We start from the raw sequence: 13,899 nt of genomic DNA on the forward strand, positions 1-13,899 counted from the left end.
TTAAGACTTCATCCACTTTGAAGTATTTTCATAATTATTATCTTACTTGAGCTATCAGAGTAGGGGATTCCTAGATGCCGGAGTCTAGCAAAAAATATTAGAAAGTTCTGTATAGCAGCACACAGAATTTGAGGCTGGAGGCAGGAGTCTAAGTGTGGTCAGTATTAACAAAAAGAAGGTAACCTGTTGGGGGAGAATAATGAAAAGTTCCCCTGGTACTTAATCTTCAAAACAGTCTTATGAATTAAAATCATTTGGACATGATGAAACTGGCTTGAAGATGTTCAGTTGCTTGCTGTGATCATACCCTAGTAATTGGCAGAGCTGGGGCTCAAACACAGTCATCTTCAGACTGTAAAGCCTAGGATTTGCTGCTGTGCATCAGGTCACCTGGCGTAAGCAGCTGCTTCAGAGCACCTTCTTTTGTACTCAGGGAGCCTGGTGGCTCAGCATCTGGGCCAGTTCCTGGCTCAGCCAGTTCCTAGGACAGATATGAAAGGACATGGTATTAGTAAAAAAGCATCCACGGATAGGGCCAAGAATTAAGTTAGTTGAGAAACCTCCAGGTCTTGGCATTTGTGGTTCTCTCTACCTGGAATGATATCTTCTAATCTCTCTACGTGACTGTTTATTCTTACCCTGCGGGTTTCAGCCACCATGTCATCTCCGAGTGGCCTGTGCTAATCGCTACATCTCAAGAAGCCTTCCCTACCTCCTCTGTCATGCTCTCTGTTTATTTCCTCCTAGCACTTGCCAAATCTTATGTATTAAAAGCTCTAGTCTTACTCATTGCTGCGTCCTATTGTCTAGAAGAGTACTTGGTGCATAGTAAGCTTTTAATAGGATTTGTTGAAAGAATATTTGAGTAACAAATGGGGAAAAACCCCACAGCATTTCCAGTTTTGGCCTGAGAAACCTGTCTTTTGGAGTAAGGCTGTATTTGCACAGTTAAGGCATGAGCATCATGCATGCGTACAGTGAGTTAACTGTTAGGTCTCTTGCTCATTTGTGGGGGAATTTTGTTTTTCTGCCACATTGTCCTCTTATGAAAACATATTAGATTTCACAAGTTAGTATTAACAGGCGAGCACTTTGTGTAAAATGTTGGCATTTGCTTGCCAGCAACGTGAGTATCTTTTAGCCTTTATCGTTGTTGCTCTTTTTGTCTGCAGGTAGTTCATCATGACCCTTGCCGTGGAGGTGCTGGACAATGGAACAGCTTGTTCAGATTTAAACACCTTGCAACTGGGAACTATTTAGCTGCAGAGGTAAGTCTAATAGATAGAGTACTATTAAATCTCTGACTCTGGATAGTGACATAAGCAGTTAGGCTCTCCAAACATTGCTGTATTTGTAGGAACAGTCATGATACAAAATTTGACCATTGCCTATTATGATCTGGGCTGGCATATAAATTATTCTTAATATGTAAATATTAATTGAAGCCTTTAAATAATCTTTGTCTTAAAAATTAAAACAACAGTAACAACAGAACACTAGTTGGTTTCCTTTAAGGTCAAGGGCAAGAGAGTATCGATTCAGTCTAAACTTTTGTATTTAGCTTCATTCTTTCAGAATGTCTGCATTGGAGACGTGATCAATTCATTTTTGGTGTAGTAGAGCCTTGATCGTTTCAGGCCGTTTTCACAGAAACTGGTTTTACTGGCTTTTATTGTTCAAACTGTTGGAGAAGAAAGGCATTTCTTCCTGAGACACTGAACTTTCCTAAAACTGCTAATAAAAATGGTAACAACAAATAAGGTCTTTCCTTTCTCCACTACAAGCATGTTGACAATCAGGTAGATAGGAAGAGTGGGAAGAAGCAACAGCGTAGATGTTTTAGAAATGATTTAATTGGGGCGCCTGGGTGGCGCAGTCGGTTAAGCGTCCGACTTCAGCCAGGTCAGGATCTCGCGGTCCGTGAGTTCGAGCCCCGCGTCAGGCTCTGGGCTGATGGCTCAGAGCCTGGAGCCTGTTTCCGATTCTGTGTCTCCCTCTTTCTCTGCCCCTCCCCCGTTCATGCTCTGTCTCTCTCTGTCCCCAAAATAAATAAACGTTAAAAAAAAATAAATAAAAAATAAATAAAAAATAAAAAATAAAAGCACTAGGATGGGGGCGCCTGGGTGGCGCAGTCGGTTAAGCGTCCGACTTCAGCCAGGTCACGATCTCGCGGTCCGTGAGTTCGAGCCCCGTGTCGGGCTCTGGACTGATGGCTCAGACCTGGAGCCTGTTTCCGATTCTGTGTCTCCCTCTCTCTCTGCCCCTCCCCCGTTCATGCTCTGTCTCTCTCTGTCCCAAAAAATAAATAAATGTTGAAAAAAAAATTAAAAAAAAAAAGAAATGATTTAATTAAAGTTTGGCTATCAAATGCAAAAATAATTTTGAAGATACTAGTTTTTTTTAGATGTATGAAAATATCCATCCATTCTACTCCCCTCAAGTCTGTTTCTGTTTTTCAATTTAGAGTTTCTTCTGGGATTCTAAACCAGAATTTGGCCTTAGAATTTTTAGTATGACTTATCTAACTTGTGGTTTCGGATGTGAGGGAAGATAAGGAAGTGGGGACGCAGAAGTGATGAGAAAAAGGTATGGGAAACAGGAAGTTTCCGTAAATGTGCTGACCCCTGTGTAAACCAGCACCTGACACCATTACCCTTCACATCCTATTAATCTGTGGTAATTTTCTTCATAGTACTTACCACTCTCTGACTTATGGTACATTTTATTTTTTTGGCATTCTCTGTCAGAATGTATGCTCTCTGAAGGCAGGGGGGTTTATTTTTTTATTTTTATTTTTTTTACTTTATTTTTATTTTCTACATCACCACTGTGTCCCCAGCATCTAGGGCAATGCCTGTAACTTAGAGAGCATTTGATGACTATTTCTTGAATTAATGAATGAATGAATGAATACAAAGAAGCTATTCAGGCTTCTGTAAGCTTAGAGGATAGGAAGAAGATTTGGGGATTTGTATTTGAGAGGAATTTGGAGCCATATTTGGGCAAATTAATCTCTCTAAGCTCTAATTTCTTCCTCTGTAAAATGGGGATAATCACAACATTCATAGAATACAAGTATTAAGAGAATTAAATAGGGTAAAGGGCTTGGCATAATGTGTGCCTCATGATGGGCATCTGGTAAGTGGTGCCGGCATGATTAATTTCATTATGAGAAAATTTACTATATAAAATTTACTATATATTTATACTATTTACTATGGTAAATAGTAGAAATATAAATACTTTTATTATTATTGATGAATCTGTTCAAATAAATGAAATATAGCTTTGCCGTTTATGGGCTGTTTACACCTTGAATGTTTTGAAGTAACTTTGTTGAAAAGTAATGCTTTGATGTAAAATTAAACAGTAAGGTGGAGAATCTTGTCTAAAATAAGAATTAGAAAAGTCTATGGGATGTCCTTTAAAAGATAAGAAATTCGTATTAAAATTCTCTTGGATCTGGTGTTAGTGACTCTTCTCCATAATTCAGCTTTCAGTCAATGGCTGTTATAACTATGGACATTCTCTAGAAAGCTGACATGATTAAACATTATTAGTTTTCTTAGTTAATTTCTACAGTTAAAACTTGTATCATTGATAATTCAAATGACTAGATTATTGAAAATTAAATTGTTTATTAACTTTAATGAAGATCTAAGACCTCAATACATAAAGTAGTCCATTAAAAATTGAAAAATAGAGGGGCGCCTGGGTGGCACAGTCGGTTAAGCGTCCGACTTCAGCCAGGTCACGATCTTGTGGTCCGTGAGTTCGAGCCCCGCGTTGGGCTCTGGGCTGATGGCTCAGAGCCTGGAGCCTGTTTTCAGATTCTGTGTCTCCCTCTCTCTCTGCCCCTCCCCCGTTCATGCTCTGTCTCTCTCTGTCCCCAAAATAATAAATAAACGTTAAAAAAAAATTAAAAAAAAATTGAAAAATAGAAAGCAGCTCATTCCTTGAAAATAATTTGAAAGCCTCTTTTCATTCTATCTCTAGAGGATATGACTTTAAATGCCAGATACTATACTGTCCATTAAAGATTCTGGTGTACTTGTAGGATCTCTGCTTTGACCTTTAATACTTGAGATAGCACTTTTTTTTTTTTTTTTTTTTTTTTAGGAGAAGGTGAGAGAAGGAGAATTAAGCATTAAATACATATCTGAAAATTGAAAAGTAGGAATTTATTGTCTACTGATTTTAACAGACTGGGTGCTTCTGTGTAGTATTCTAACTCAAAAGAAGAATCTTAGCTTTAGAATATTGGCATCCATAGGTTGGGGTTTTATATTTCATATGTCAGCTCAGGTCAGAAAAGGTCCTGGTACAGGCACATCTCAGCACGCTTGTCATATGGTGTGAAAGTGTCCTCAGGTGTGGCAAAAGCACATTTATTATAGTCACTATGACTTGATAAAAACATTGATTTCCAGTTCTAATTCCACAACAGATGGATATAGCCTCTGACAACAGTTAAAAAACAATGTTGGGGCAGCTGGGTGGCTCAGTTGGTTAAGCATCCGACTTTGGCTCAGGTCATGATCTCACGGTTTGTGAGTTTGAGCCCCGCGTTGGGCTCCGTGCTGACAGCTCAGAGCCTGGAGTCGCCTCAGATTCTCTCTCTCTCTCTCTCTCTCTCTCTTTCCCTCTGTCTCTTCCCCACCCCATCACTTGCACTCTTTCTCACTGTCAAAAATAAATAAATAAATAAGTAAATACATATTTAAAAAAAGAAGAAAAAAAAACAATGCTTATCCTTTTTATCATTTTTGCTTTTTAAAAATGCCCAGGTCTTTAATTTCAAATCATTATTCATGTCATTGAGGTATGGTAAGGAGTTCCTAGCATGTGGATTTGTAACTTCCTAGCCTTATTTATTTTGTTTAATTAGACCCTTATAGGAGAGAAAGGGCTCTATGGCTTTTATTTATTTTGCTCTTTCAGTTTCATCTTTAATATCTAGATACTACTTAAACAATAAGATACACATAATAGGATGTTGAAAATGCAGGAGTTGGGAATAATTATTTTTGGAATTCATAGCAGCAACAGACATCCTCTTTAAGATGTCATACTGTCTTTAACATATACTTTTTAAGTGCCTGATAAATGCATAGCATGGTAGAGAATGCTGCAGATAGGAAAGGAAGCAGAGGAGAAAATCTCTGCCCTCAAAGAATTGACCTTCTAGTTTGGAACACAGTGTACAATAAATGGCCACAGGATGGTCAGAGGCAGGATCATGTCAGTCAGGTGGAGTTGTGAGGTAAGCCAAAGGAGGCTCTTGTTTGGGGCAAACTTTTCCCTGGTTCTCCAAGAAAGTAATAGACACAGGTTGGTAGAGAAGCAGAAGGACAATCAAGGAAGCACAGACAGGGTTGTGGAATGTTCCACATCATCAGCAGACAATGTAAAAAGGGAGGCTTGGCTCAAGGAGAGGGGTTCTAAAAGGAATTATTGAGTGACAGATCCCTTTGCTTGAAGATTTTGATTGAAAGGTTTGGATTTGATGTAACTAGTAATAGGAATAACGATTCAAGTAGTTACCTTAGAGGCTGGGGATGGACACCTATTTGCAAACATTTGGTAGACACCAGTGATGTCATTAGAAAACTCAATTTCTGCCCTCAGAGAGCTCTGAGTACAGTGCAATAAGTGTATTGTAGCAACAGGAATAGTGATGTGCTGGTAGGGAAGCACTAAGGTGCCGAGGAGGTACAAGGAATGGTGAATAGGCTAGAGGAGGAGCTGCCTGATGGATGAGTAAGGCAGGTGGGCAAGGAGAGTGTGCAGGCGGCGAGGACAGCTTTTGCACAGGCAAGGAGGTGTGTGGTATTCTACAAACTAGTTTTATATGGATAATACATATGTGTATCACACACAGGATATGTGTGAGTTTGGACGTGGTGCTAGAAGGTGGGGGGGGCAGAAATGTAGGAAGCTGATTTTTTTCAGGCCGTATATATTCAGTTAAGGAGAATTGGTTTTATTTTATTTTATTTTATTTTTTTTTAATTTTTTTTTCAACGTTTATTTATTTTTAAGACAGAGAGAGACAGAGCATGAACGGGGGAGGGGCAGAGAGAGAGGGAGACACAGAATCGGAAGCAGGCTCCAGGCTCTGAGCCATCAGCCCAGAGCCCGACACGGGGCTCGAACTCACGGACCACGAGATCGTGACCTGGCTGAAGCTGGACGCTTAACCGACTGCGCCACCCAGGCGCCCCAGTTTTATTATAAAAGTAAAGAGCAGTGTTCTAAATAAATTTGTGTTTAAAGATGACCACTCTAGAGTTGCATTGTCCAATGCGGTAGTCGCTAGCCACATGTTGGCTATTTAAATTAAAATAAGTACTATTAAAATTAAAAAGCCAGTTTGTCAGTTACACTAGCCACATTTCAAGGGGCTCAATAAGCACATGATATTGGGTAGCACAAATACAGAACGTTTTCCATCATCACAGGGAAAGTTCCAGTGGATAGAACTACTCTGGAGCATTTTTAAAAAATTTTAATGTTTATTTATTTTTGAGAGAGAGACAGAGTGCGAGGGGAGGGGAGGGCAGAGAGAGAGGGAGACAGAGGATACAAAGTGGGCTCTGGGCTGACAGCAGAGAGCCAGACACGGAGCTCAAACTCATGAGAACCATGAGATCATGACCTGAGCCCAAGTGGGATGCTTAACTGACTGAGCCCCCCAGGCACCCTACTCTGGAGCCTTTGTAAATCAGCTGGAAGGGATTGCCTGAGAGGCAGGGAGCCCAGATAGGAGAGAAAGATCTGATACCATCAGGGTATTTTGAGGATTTGAACCAAGGGGGTGACATTGGTAATGGCAAGAAGGCGAAGGGGAGAAGACATTTTTAGGACATTGGAAGCAATGGAAAAAATGGTAATCCATGGAATGTTAGGGGTTAAGGAGTAGGATTCTGGCTTTGGAGAACTGGCGATGTCATTCACCAATTTAGGGAACATGGGAAGGGGTGCAGTGTTGATGAGGAAAATAATCCATTCACTTTTAACTATGTCTAATTGGAAGTGCTCTAAAGTATACAGGTGAAAATGCCTGATAGGGACAGTGTTCACATCTTCTGGAAGTTTGGGGACTGGTGCGCCTGGAGAAGTAGATGTAGTCATCGTCAGCATGGGTGTGATCATCAGGGAGTATGAGGAGAGTGAGGAGATGTTTGAAGGCGGAACTGTGGGGAATGCCAGTTTTTAAAGGATGGACAGCAGATTGGGAGCCTGAGAAGTCAAGGAAGCAACTGGAAGGTCAAATGGGCTGAATCACAATGTCAAGCAAGGGAAGATAGGCTTTCAAGAAGGAGGGAGTGCTACTGAAAAGGTCAGGAACAAAATGTATTCACAGCATTTGGCAAGAACACAGTCATCTGTGGTTGAGAGCATTTTCGGTGGAGACCGGAATCCGGAGTGGGGGGTTTGGGGAGAGGAATGACAAGGGAGCCAGGAAGCAGAAGGAAAGGTGAACTGAGTTTTCGTATCATGGCCGTGCAGGAGAAGCAGTAATAAAGGGAAAGCAAGTCCTACTAGACAGGTTTTTAAAGGTCTATTTAAAAAAAAAATTAGATGAGAAGGGAACTGTTTTTACATTAAAGGGAAGTTCCTATTACAGGAGCAGAATTTGGCAGTGAAAAGGCTCTTTTCCCTCATCCTTTCCATTCTCAACACACATATTGATAATTTGAAATATTACTTTTTAATGTGCTTGAGGCATTTCTGGCAAATTGGATTATGTAATTCTTGAATTGCCTTTGAGTATATGATGTTTATCTTGGCCAGTGTGGCAAAGACAGCCTAGTGTAGTGGGGGGAAAAAATCCCATGTATACTGCTCACCACAGTCTCTCTGACTTTAAGCAAATATTTGACCTCTCTGAACATCGGTTGCCTTGTGTGTAAAAAAGATGATTGTATATATTACATGGGATTATTTTGGGATTAAAGAAGATATGGAATGTTTAGCACTTTGCACATAAAATGTATTCAATAAGTACTAAGTCCCTTTCCTTCCATTGAGAAGGAGGGGGCAAAAAATGTGGAGTAGCATTGTTTATTATTACTATCTCTACTCCTACTATTATTGATTGTAATTTTTTTCCAGAACTGGTATTTCTTTGTAAGTCAGATGATTGAAGGGCGGGAAGTTTAGGGGCTCACCACGGGATGCCTTGCACCTAGAACAGAGTCTGATATTTAATTTATATTTACTAAACACTAGATAACCTAAAGGATCAATCAGAGAGAGAGATTGAAGGTCTGCATCCAATCATTTCACTTTACAGAAGAAGGGACCCAGGCTCTGAGAGGCGATTTACTTTGTCCAAAGTAAAGTTAACAAAACAAAACAAAACAAAACAAAAAACAAGATAATGATGGTCTTTGGGCTCAATGCTAGACTTGCATTGCTTCATCTAGACCAGTGGTTCTCACCAGTGGTGGTCCTGTCCCCCAGGGCGTATTTGGCAATGTCTGGAGACATTTTTATTGTCAGAACTGGTGAGAGGGAGCTACTGGCATCTAGTGGGTAGAGGCTGGGGATGCAGGGAAACATCTTGTAATGCCTAGGACGGCCCCCACCACAAAGAATTATCTGGCCCCAAATGCCAATAGTGCCAATGGTGAGAAGCCTTGACCTATGTTTTACCAACATTACACAGGCATTTATGGACTGCCCACTGGTGGAAGCACTATTTTGATGTTGTGAAGAAAACAAAGGTTATTAACCGTTGGTCCTTATCATTTGGTGTTTACAGTGTAGAGGAGAATGATATGAATACAGTCACTGGGACATCTCCTCTGCATACGCATCTGAGACAACTGATTTTGTGTAATGTTAAAATTATTGACATCCATAGATGACCATGTTAAATCTCACAGGGAGTTTAAAGGTCTGCAACCTTAAATCTAAGCACAAATGAAGAAAAAAAAAGAAAAACCTCAAAATTTTACTTAAACGTATACTTCCTAAACATGATATTCTGTTTTAACTTCCAGGGTGGCCAAGTTTTTCAGAAAAATGTCAGTAAGGCAATTGCTTGTATAGAAATGAAGGGGACACTATCCAAAGGAAATTAGACCATTTCATATGCTGAGGCTTCTGTAGTTTAATTATAGAGACAAAGCACATAAACTGCAAGCTATTTAAGAATAGCAATAGGGGTGCATGTGTGGCTTAGTTGGTTAAGCATCTGACTTTGGCCCAGTCATGATCTCACAGCTTGTGAGTTCGAGCCCGGCGTCAGGCCTTGTGCTGACAGCTTGGAGCCTGGAGCCTGCTTTGGATTCTGTGTCTCCCTCTCTCTCTGCCCCTCCCCAGCTCATGTTTGCATTCTGTCTCTGTCAAAAAATAAATAAACTTAAAAAAATAAAATAAAAAAGAATAGCAATACAAATGTAGCGCTATTTTGTTTTGGATAATTCAAAATTTATTTTTGAGAAATAGCCAATGCTAGAAACTCATGGACAAAATGTGGGACAAAGTATTTAGTTGTGAATTAGATCATGAAGCCAATTGTGGCTTTGTCAGATACTGTGTTACAGTACATTTACAGTACCATATTGTTAGGTCTTCCTGTGATGTCAGTTTCCATGGGGTCAAACAAGAAATAAGGTAGGGGCGCCTGGGTGGCGCAGTCGGTTAAGCGTCCGACTTCAGCCAGGTCACGATCTCGCGGTCTGTGAGTTCGAGCCCCGCGTCGGGCTCTGGGCTGATGGCTCGGAGCCTGGAGCCTGTTTCCGATTCTGTGTCTCCCTCTCTCTCTGCCCCTCCCCCGTTCATGCTCTGTCTCTCTCTGTCCCAAAAGTAAATAAACGTTGAAAAAAAAAAATTAAAAAAAAAAAAAAAGAAATAAGGTAACACGAGGGGAAGGAAGGTGAACAGCCATGTATGTTTGCATTTGCATTTAATGCACAGCACAATTATAAGCACACTCATTGACATTTGCCCTAGATCCTTTACTTGTATCAATAAACACCAATATCTCCTTATTGGTACAGGAGAGTTCACAACCATATCAATGGTCAATGGGGGAGAAGGTAATTTTATCATATTTTGAATGGGATGATATGAGAGCCTCAGTAAATAGTTCCTCCATAGTCAAGGGAGCAATTATAAATCAAGTATCACAATTTCTGATCTGCTGCTTTTCCATTTTCTTTCTTTGGATATTATTAAAGCAACAATGATCCTTTCCAAAATAAGATAGATTGGGTAGTGCAAATAATTTTATTTGTTAAAGATTTTGTAATTGCCCTTTCAAAGACAACTAGCTTACATGTTTGTAGATAGGCCAGACTTCCACCAGATGGCAGTAAACACTTATTTCCTGACTATACAACTGACTTTGGATTTAATTAATTAGTTAAAAACTTAGTACTCTAGAACCTGTCCATCATCATAGAACCTTATGAATCTCAGGGCTATAGTTTTAAATATCCCTATGTTTAGTTTGCCATCAACTGTATCAGACACAGTTTATGAAAAGGGCCTGGTTTGTATGTTTGTGTGTGTAGGCATACATATAAATAAGGACAGTAGAAGAATATATATACGAGACCCTATACACACAAGCATAACTGTTATATGTCGAAATGTAAATCATGCCTGGCACATGTTAGCATCCAATAAAGATTATTTTTCCCTTCTTTTCTTTTCTAGACTTGTCAGTCAGAATAATAGATTGTCTCTCAAATGCCAGTCATCGGAAAGAAGAAGATAGATAATTATTTAAAAATATACAAGTGATGATTTTAATGTTACATATAATAAAAGTTGATCAAAACACATTTCATCATAAAACAAGTAACCTTTTTGTGTTAAGAAAATGAACGTGTATTAGAAGTGTGTCCAGTTGGTGTTGTGTTCCATGGAAAGTTGTGGTTGTTTTTCACTTGATTGTGGTACCATCGTGGCTTTCACTGCCCACATGTTTATGATAGTTCTGTGTCTCTCTCTCTTTCTCTGCCACTTTTCTATTCTGACTTGTGTCATGCTTTGCTTGACTTCTTTTTAGCCTCTTTGGCCATTTAAATGAGAGCTCCCTTCAAAGGTTTAGTACTGGGTGTTTTTGTTCTTCATATCCTCTGTCACTCCCTCCCTTGGCTTTACTGGGCCATGAATTTGATCTCAGTTGTCCCACTGCCATTGAAACTCAATAACTATATCCAAGATTGAATTGTTTCCCCATAAAACAGTGCAGTTTTCTTAGTTAAGTGTTAGAAACTTAAAGTGATGACAAACATTTTTCTCTCTCAGTTTACACATTCAGATTCTACTGACTCTGGCTCTGTAAAACCTTCTGCGTCTGCTTTTTCCTTTCCATTTCAGCATGATTATTTCTGTCAGGGCTTTGCTGCCTCTCACTTGAACCACCGCACTTGGTTACTTTCCCTCTTCCATCCTTTGTCTCCATCTCCTACTAACCATGGCAAAGGGTTTTTAATGCAATGTTTCAGCAAACATTTCCCCAGTGATATGCAAAATCTTTCTGAAGATGTGAACCCATTAGCCTATGGTTTAATGGCCCCATTGGTCTGGGCTGGCTTGGATCCCATCCCTCCTCGTTATGGAGGCAGGAGAGAAGTAACATGCTATAGTGAGTAAAGGATGTAGCTTTGGAATCGTCAGACCTCTGCTCCCAGTGACCCTGCCACTCACCAGTGGTGTGACTTTGCACAGAGGACTTCACTTGATGTGCCCCAGGGGGCTCATCTGTAAAGTGGGGGTGAAGAATCCATTCTACTATGATGATTATAAGGGGAAATGAATTAACCTTTAAAAGGATATAAAAAGTATTCCATAAGTGACATTTATCGGTCTTCTCTGAACAAGTCTTTTTTTTTACCCATGTGGTGTTACCTTCCCTGCATTTCCTGTCTTCTTCACTCCTTTCCTTCTCTGCAAGTTAAATTTCTACCCATCCTTCAAGGCTTATCTCAGATGCTCCGTTCTCCATGAATAATTCTTCAATAAATTTGCCCACCACGGATCCCTCCTTCTTCTGACCTATATTATTTATAAATTATTCATTCTTATCTTATATCTCTTGTCACATTCTATTTTATATTACAGCTAGCTGTATTTATGTCTTATTTTCCCTCTTAGATTGTAAGGTCTTGTGGTCAGGGACCACATTCTTTTTGTCTTTGCTAAAATACCATATGCCACAATGTTTTGCCCATTATAGATATTCTATTAATATTTATTGAATAAACGATTGAATAGCATATTAGGTCTCTCTCTCTCCAATGCCAGATTTATAATTTATTTTTTAACATAAGGAAATATTTCCTTTAACGTCCTAAAAGATTCAGGAATCTTCACATGACCATGTCTTTTTTCTTCTTTCTATTAGAAATAATATTTTTTTGGTTCATCCTTAGTCTAATTACTTTAATAATTACTGCTATTATTTCATTTAGAGAAGGAAAGCATCAGTATAACTAAAACATACATTAAAGCATATATTTATTTGGTCTTCAGTTAATACTGATAAATTTATATAGTCATAGATATATTTGGGTGGCTTCTCCTCCTTTTTCTCTTTCTTCCCCTCTGCTTCCTCCTCTTTCTCCTCATTATTATTATCCTTTAATGAATTTACTGAAGCAATAACTCCATATTAGTTATTGGAGAGACACAAAGATGAGGCAAAATCTAACTGATCTAACATTATCTTTAGTATTGTTGCCAAAGACTCGAGTTATAAAATTTAATGACATATAATTAGTATGATTAGGCTTTGGTCATAGACTTTTCTCATTTTACCTCTGAGGACCCTGAATTCCAAGGTGGAAAGGTTGGCTGAGTGACCTTTTCTATAAAGCTCATGGGTGTGTCTTCACAGAGCAGAGTCTGAAATTTAGTTCCCAGACTTCCCTTAGGGATTATAACTGGGTGACCCAAAGTGGATGAAAAATGTGAAGACTGAATTTCAGAAAGTCTTTGTGATAGAATATAACTTATATTTCAGAGGGCATATGTGATTGTGTGTTTGACTTAGGTATGTTACTTCCTGTTCCTGTACACATTTTAGTTAGGCTACATCATGGTTCCAGTATGAATTTCCGTCACAGTGTCTGTGGTGAACTACTGCAATGCTTAGTGAATAAAAACTTGGATCACAAGATATATCCATGTTTAAACATGTTGCATATCTTTTGGAAGTAACTTAGCTATCATTTTAGTATGCACAGTTTTTTAATTTGAAAAAAAAAAATCTGAATTCTTCAAATTGGAAACAAATTAAAAAATACAAAACAGTGATACTTGGCTAAAACAGCCCGGTAAACCCCTCCCGGGCACTATGCTGGAAGTGCCATCACTACCAAGTAAAAGTGTGTCTTTTTGTGTTTGATTAATCAGTAGACAGGGGGCCAGTTAATTCACTATCTTTTTGGCTTTCTACCTTTCACTCTTGGATTCCAAAAGCAAGAATAATCCCATTTTGGGATTAATTCTTTTATTTGTAATTCAAGGGAATTTAAGGAGCCTGAGAAATGTGTCTCCATAGAAGAAGAAAGTTCAGCCTCAAATCTCCCCAACTGCTGGCCTAGCACTAACAGGCAACTTGTAACTGGATTCCCATTTTCTTACCCCCTCCCTTGCCTCCCACTGTTAGTCAGTTCTAAAACCTGAGAGACTGCGGTCATGTGACTCTTGGCTGGCTTCTGCTTTCTATCCATTCCTCTCCCTTGGACCCTCTCCCCCACACTTCCTGATTTGTTTAACCACAGTTTAGTTTTATCTGATCTTAGATTTCATATAAATGGAGTCATATGAGTGGCTTCTTCTACTTACAACATTTTTAAGAATATATAATTGACATAACTTATATTAGTTTACATGTACAACACAATGATTTGGTACATGTATATATCGTGA

The 13,899-nt window shown here is 39.2% G+C and overlaps 1 protein-coding gene across 5 annotated transcripts in view; it reads left to right on the plus strand.

Annotated features, from left to right (window-relative positions):
- ITPR2 (inositol 1,4,5-trisphosphate receptor type 2) overlaps positions 1–13,899 on the plus strand; it is a 509,643-nt gene that overhangs the window by 113,726 nt on the left and 382,018 nt on the right. For all 5 annotated transcript variants that reach the window (XM_040488608.1, XM_040488604.1, XM_040488605.1 and 2 more), the window contains one exon: positions 1,173–1,268. In XM_040488608.1, the coding sequence (XP_040344542.1) occupies positions 1,173–1,268 (96 nt within the window). The remainder of the gene's footprint in view (positions 1–1,172; positions 1,269–13,899) is intronic.

This window comes from Herpailurus yagouaroundi, unplaced genomic scaffold (assembly GCF_014898765.1).
Source record: "Herpailurus yagouaroundi ecotype Mexico unplaced genomic scaffold, PumYag 166, whole genome shotgun sequence".
NCBI lineage: Eukaryota > Metazoa > Chordata > Mammalia > Carnivora > Felidae > Herpailurus > Herpailurus yagouaroundi.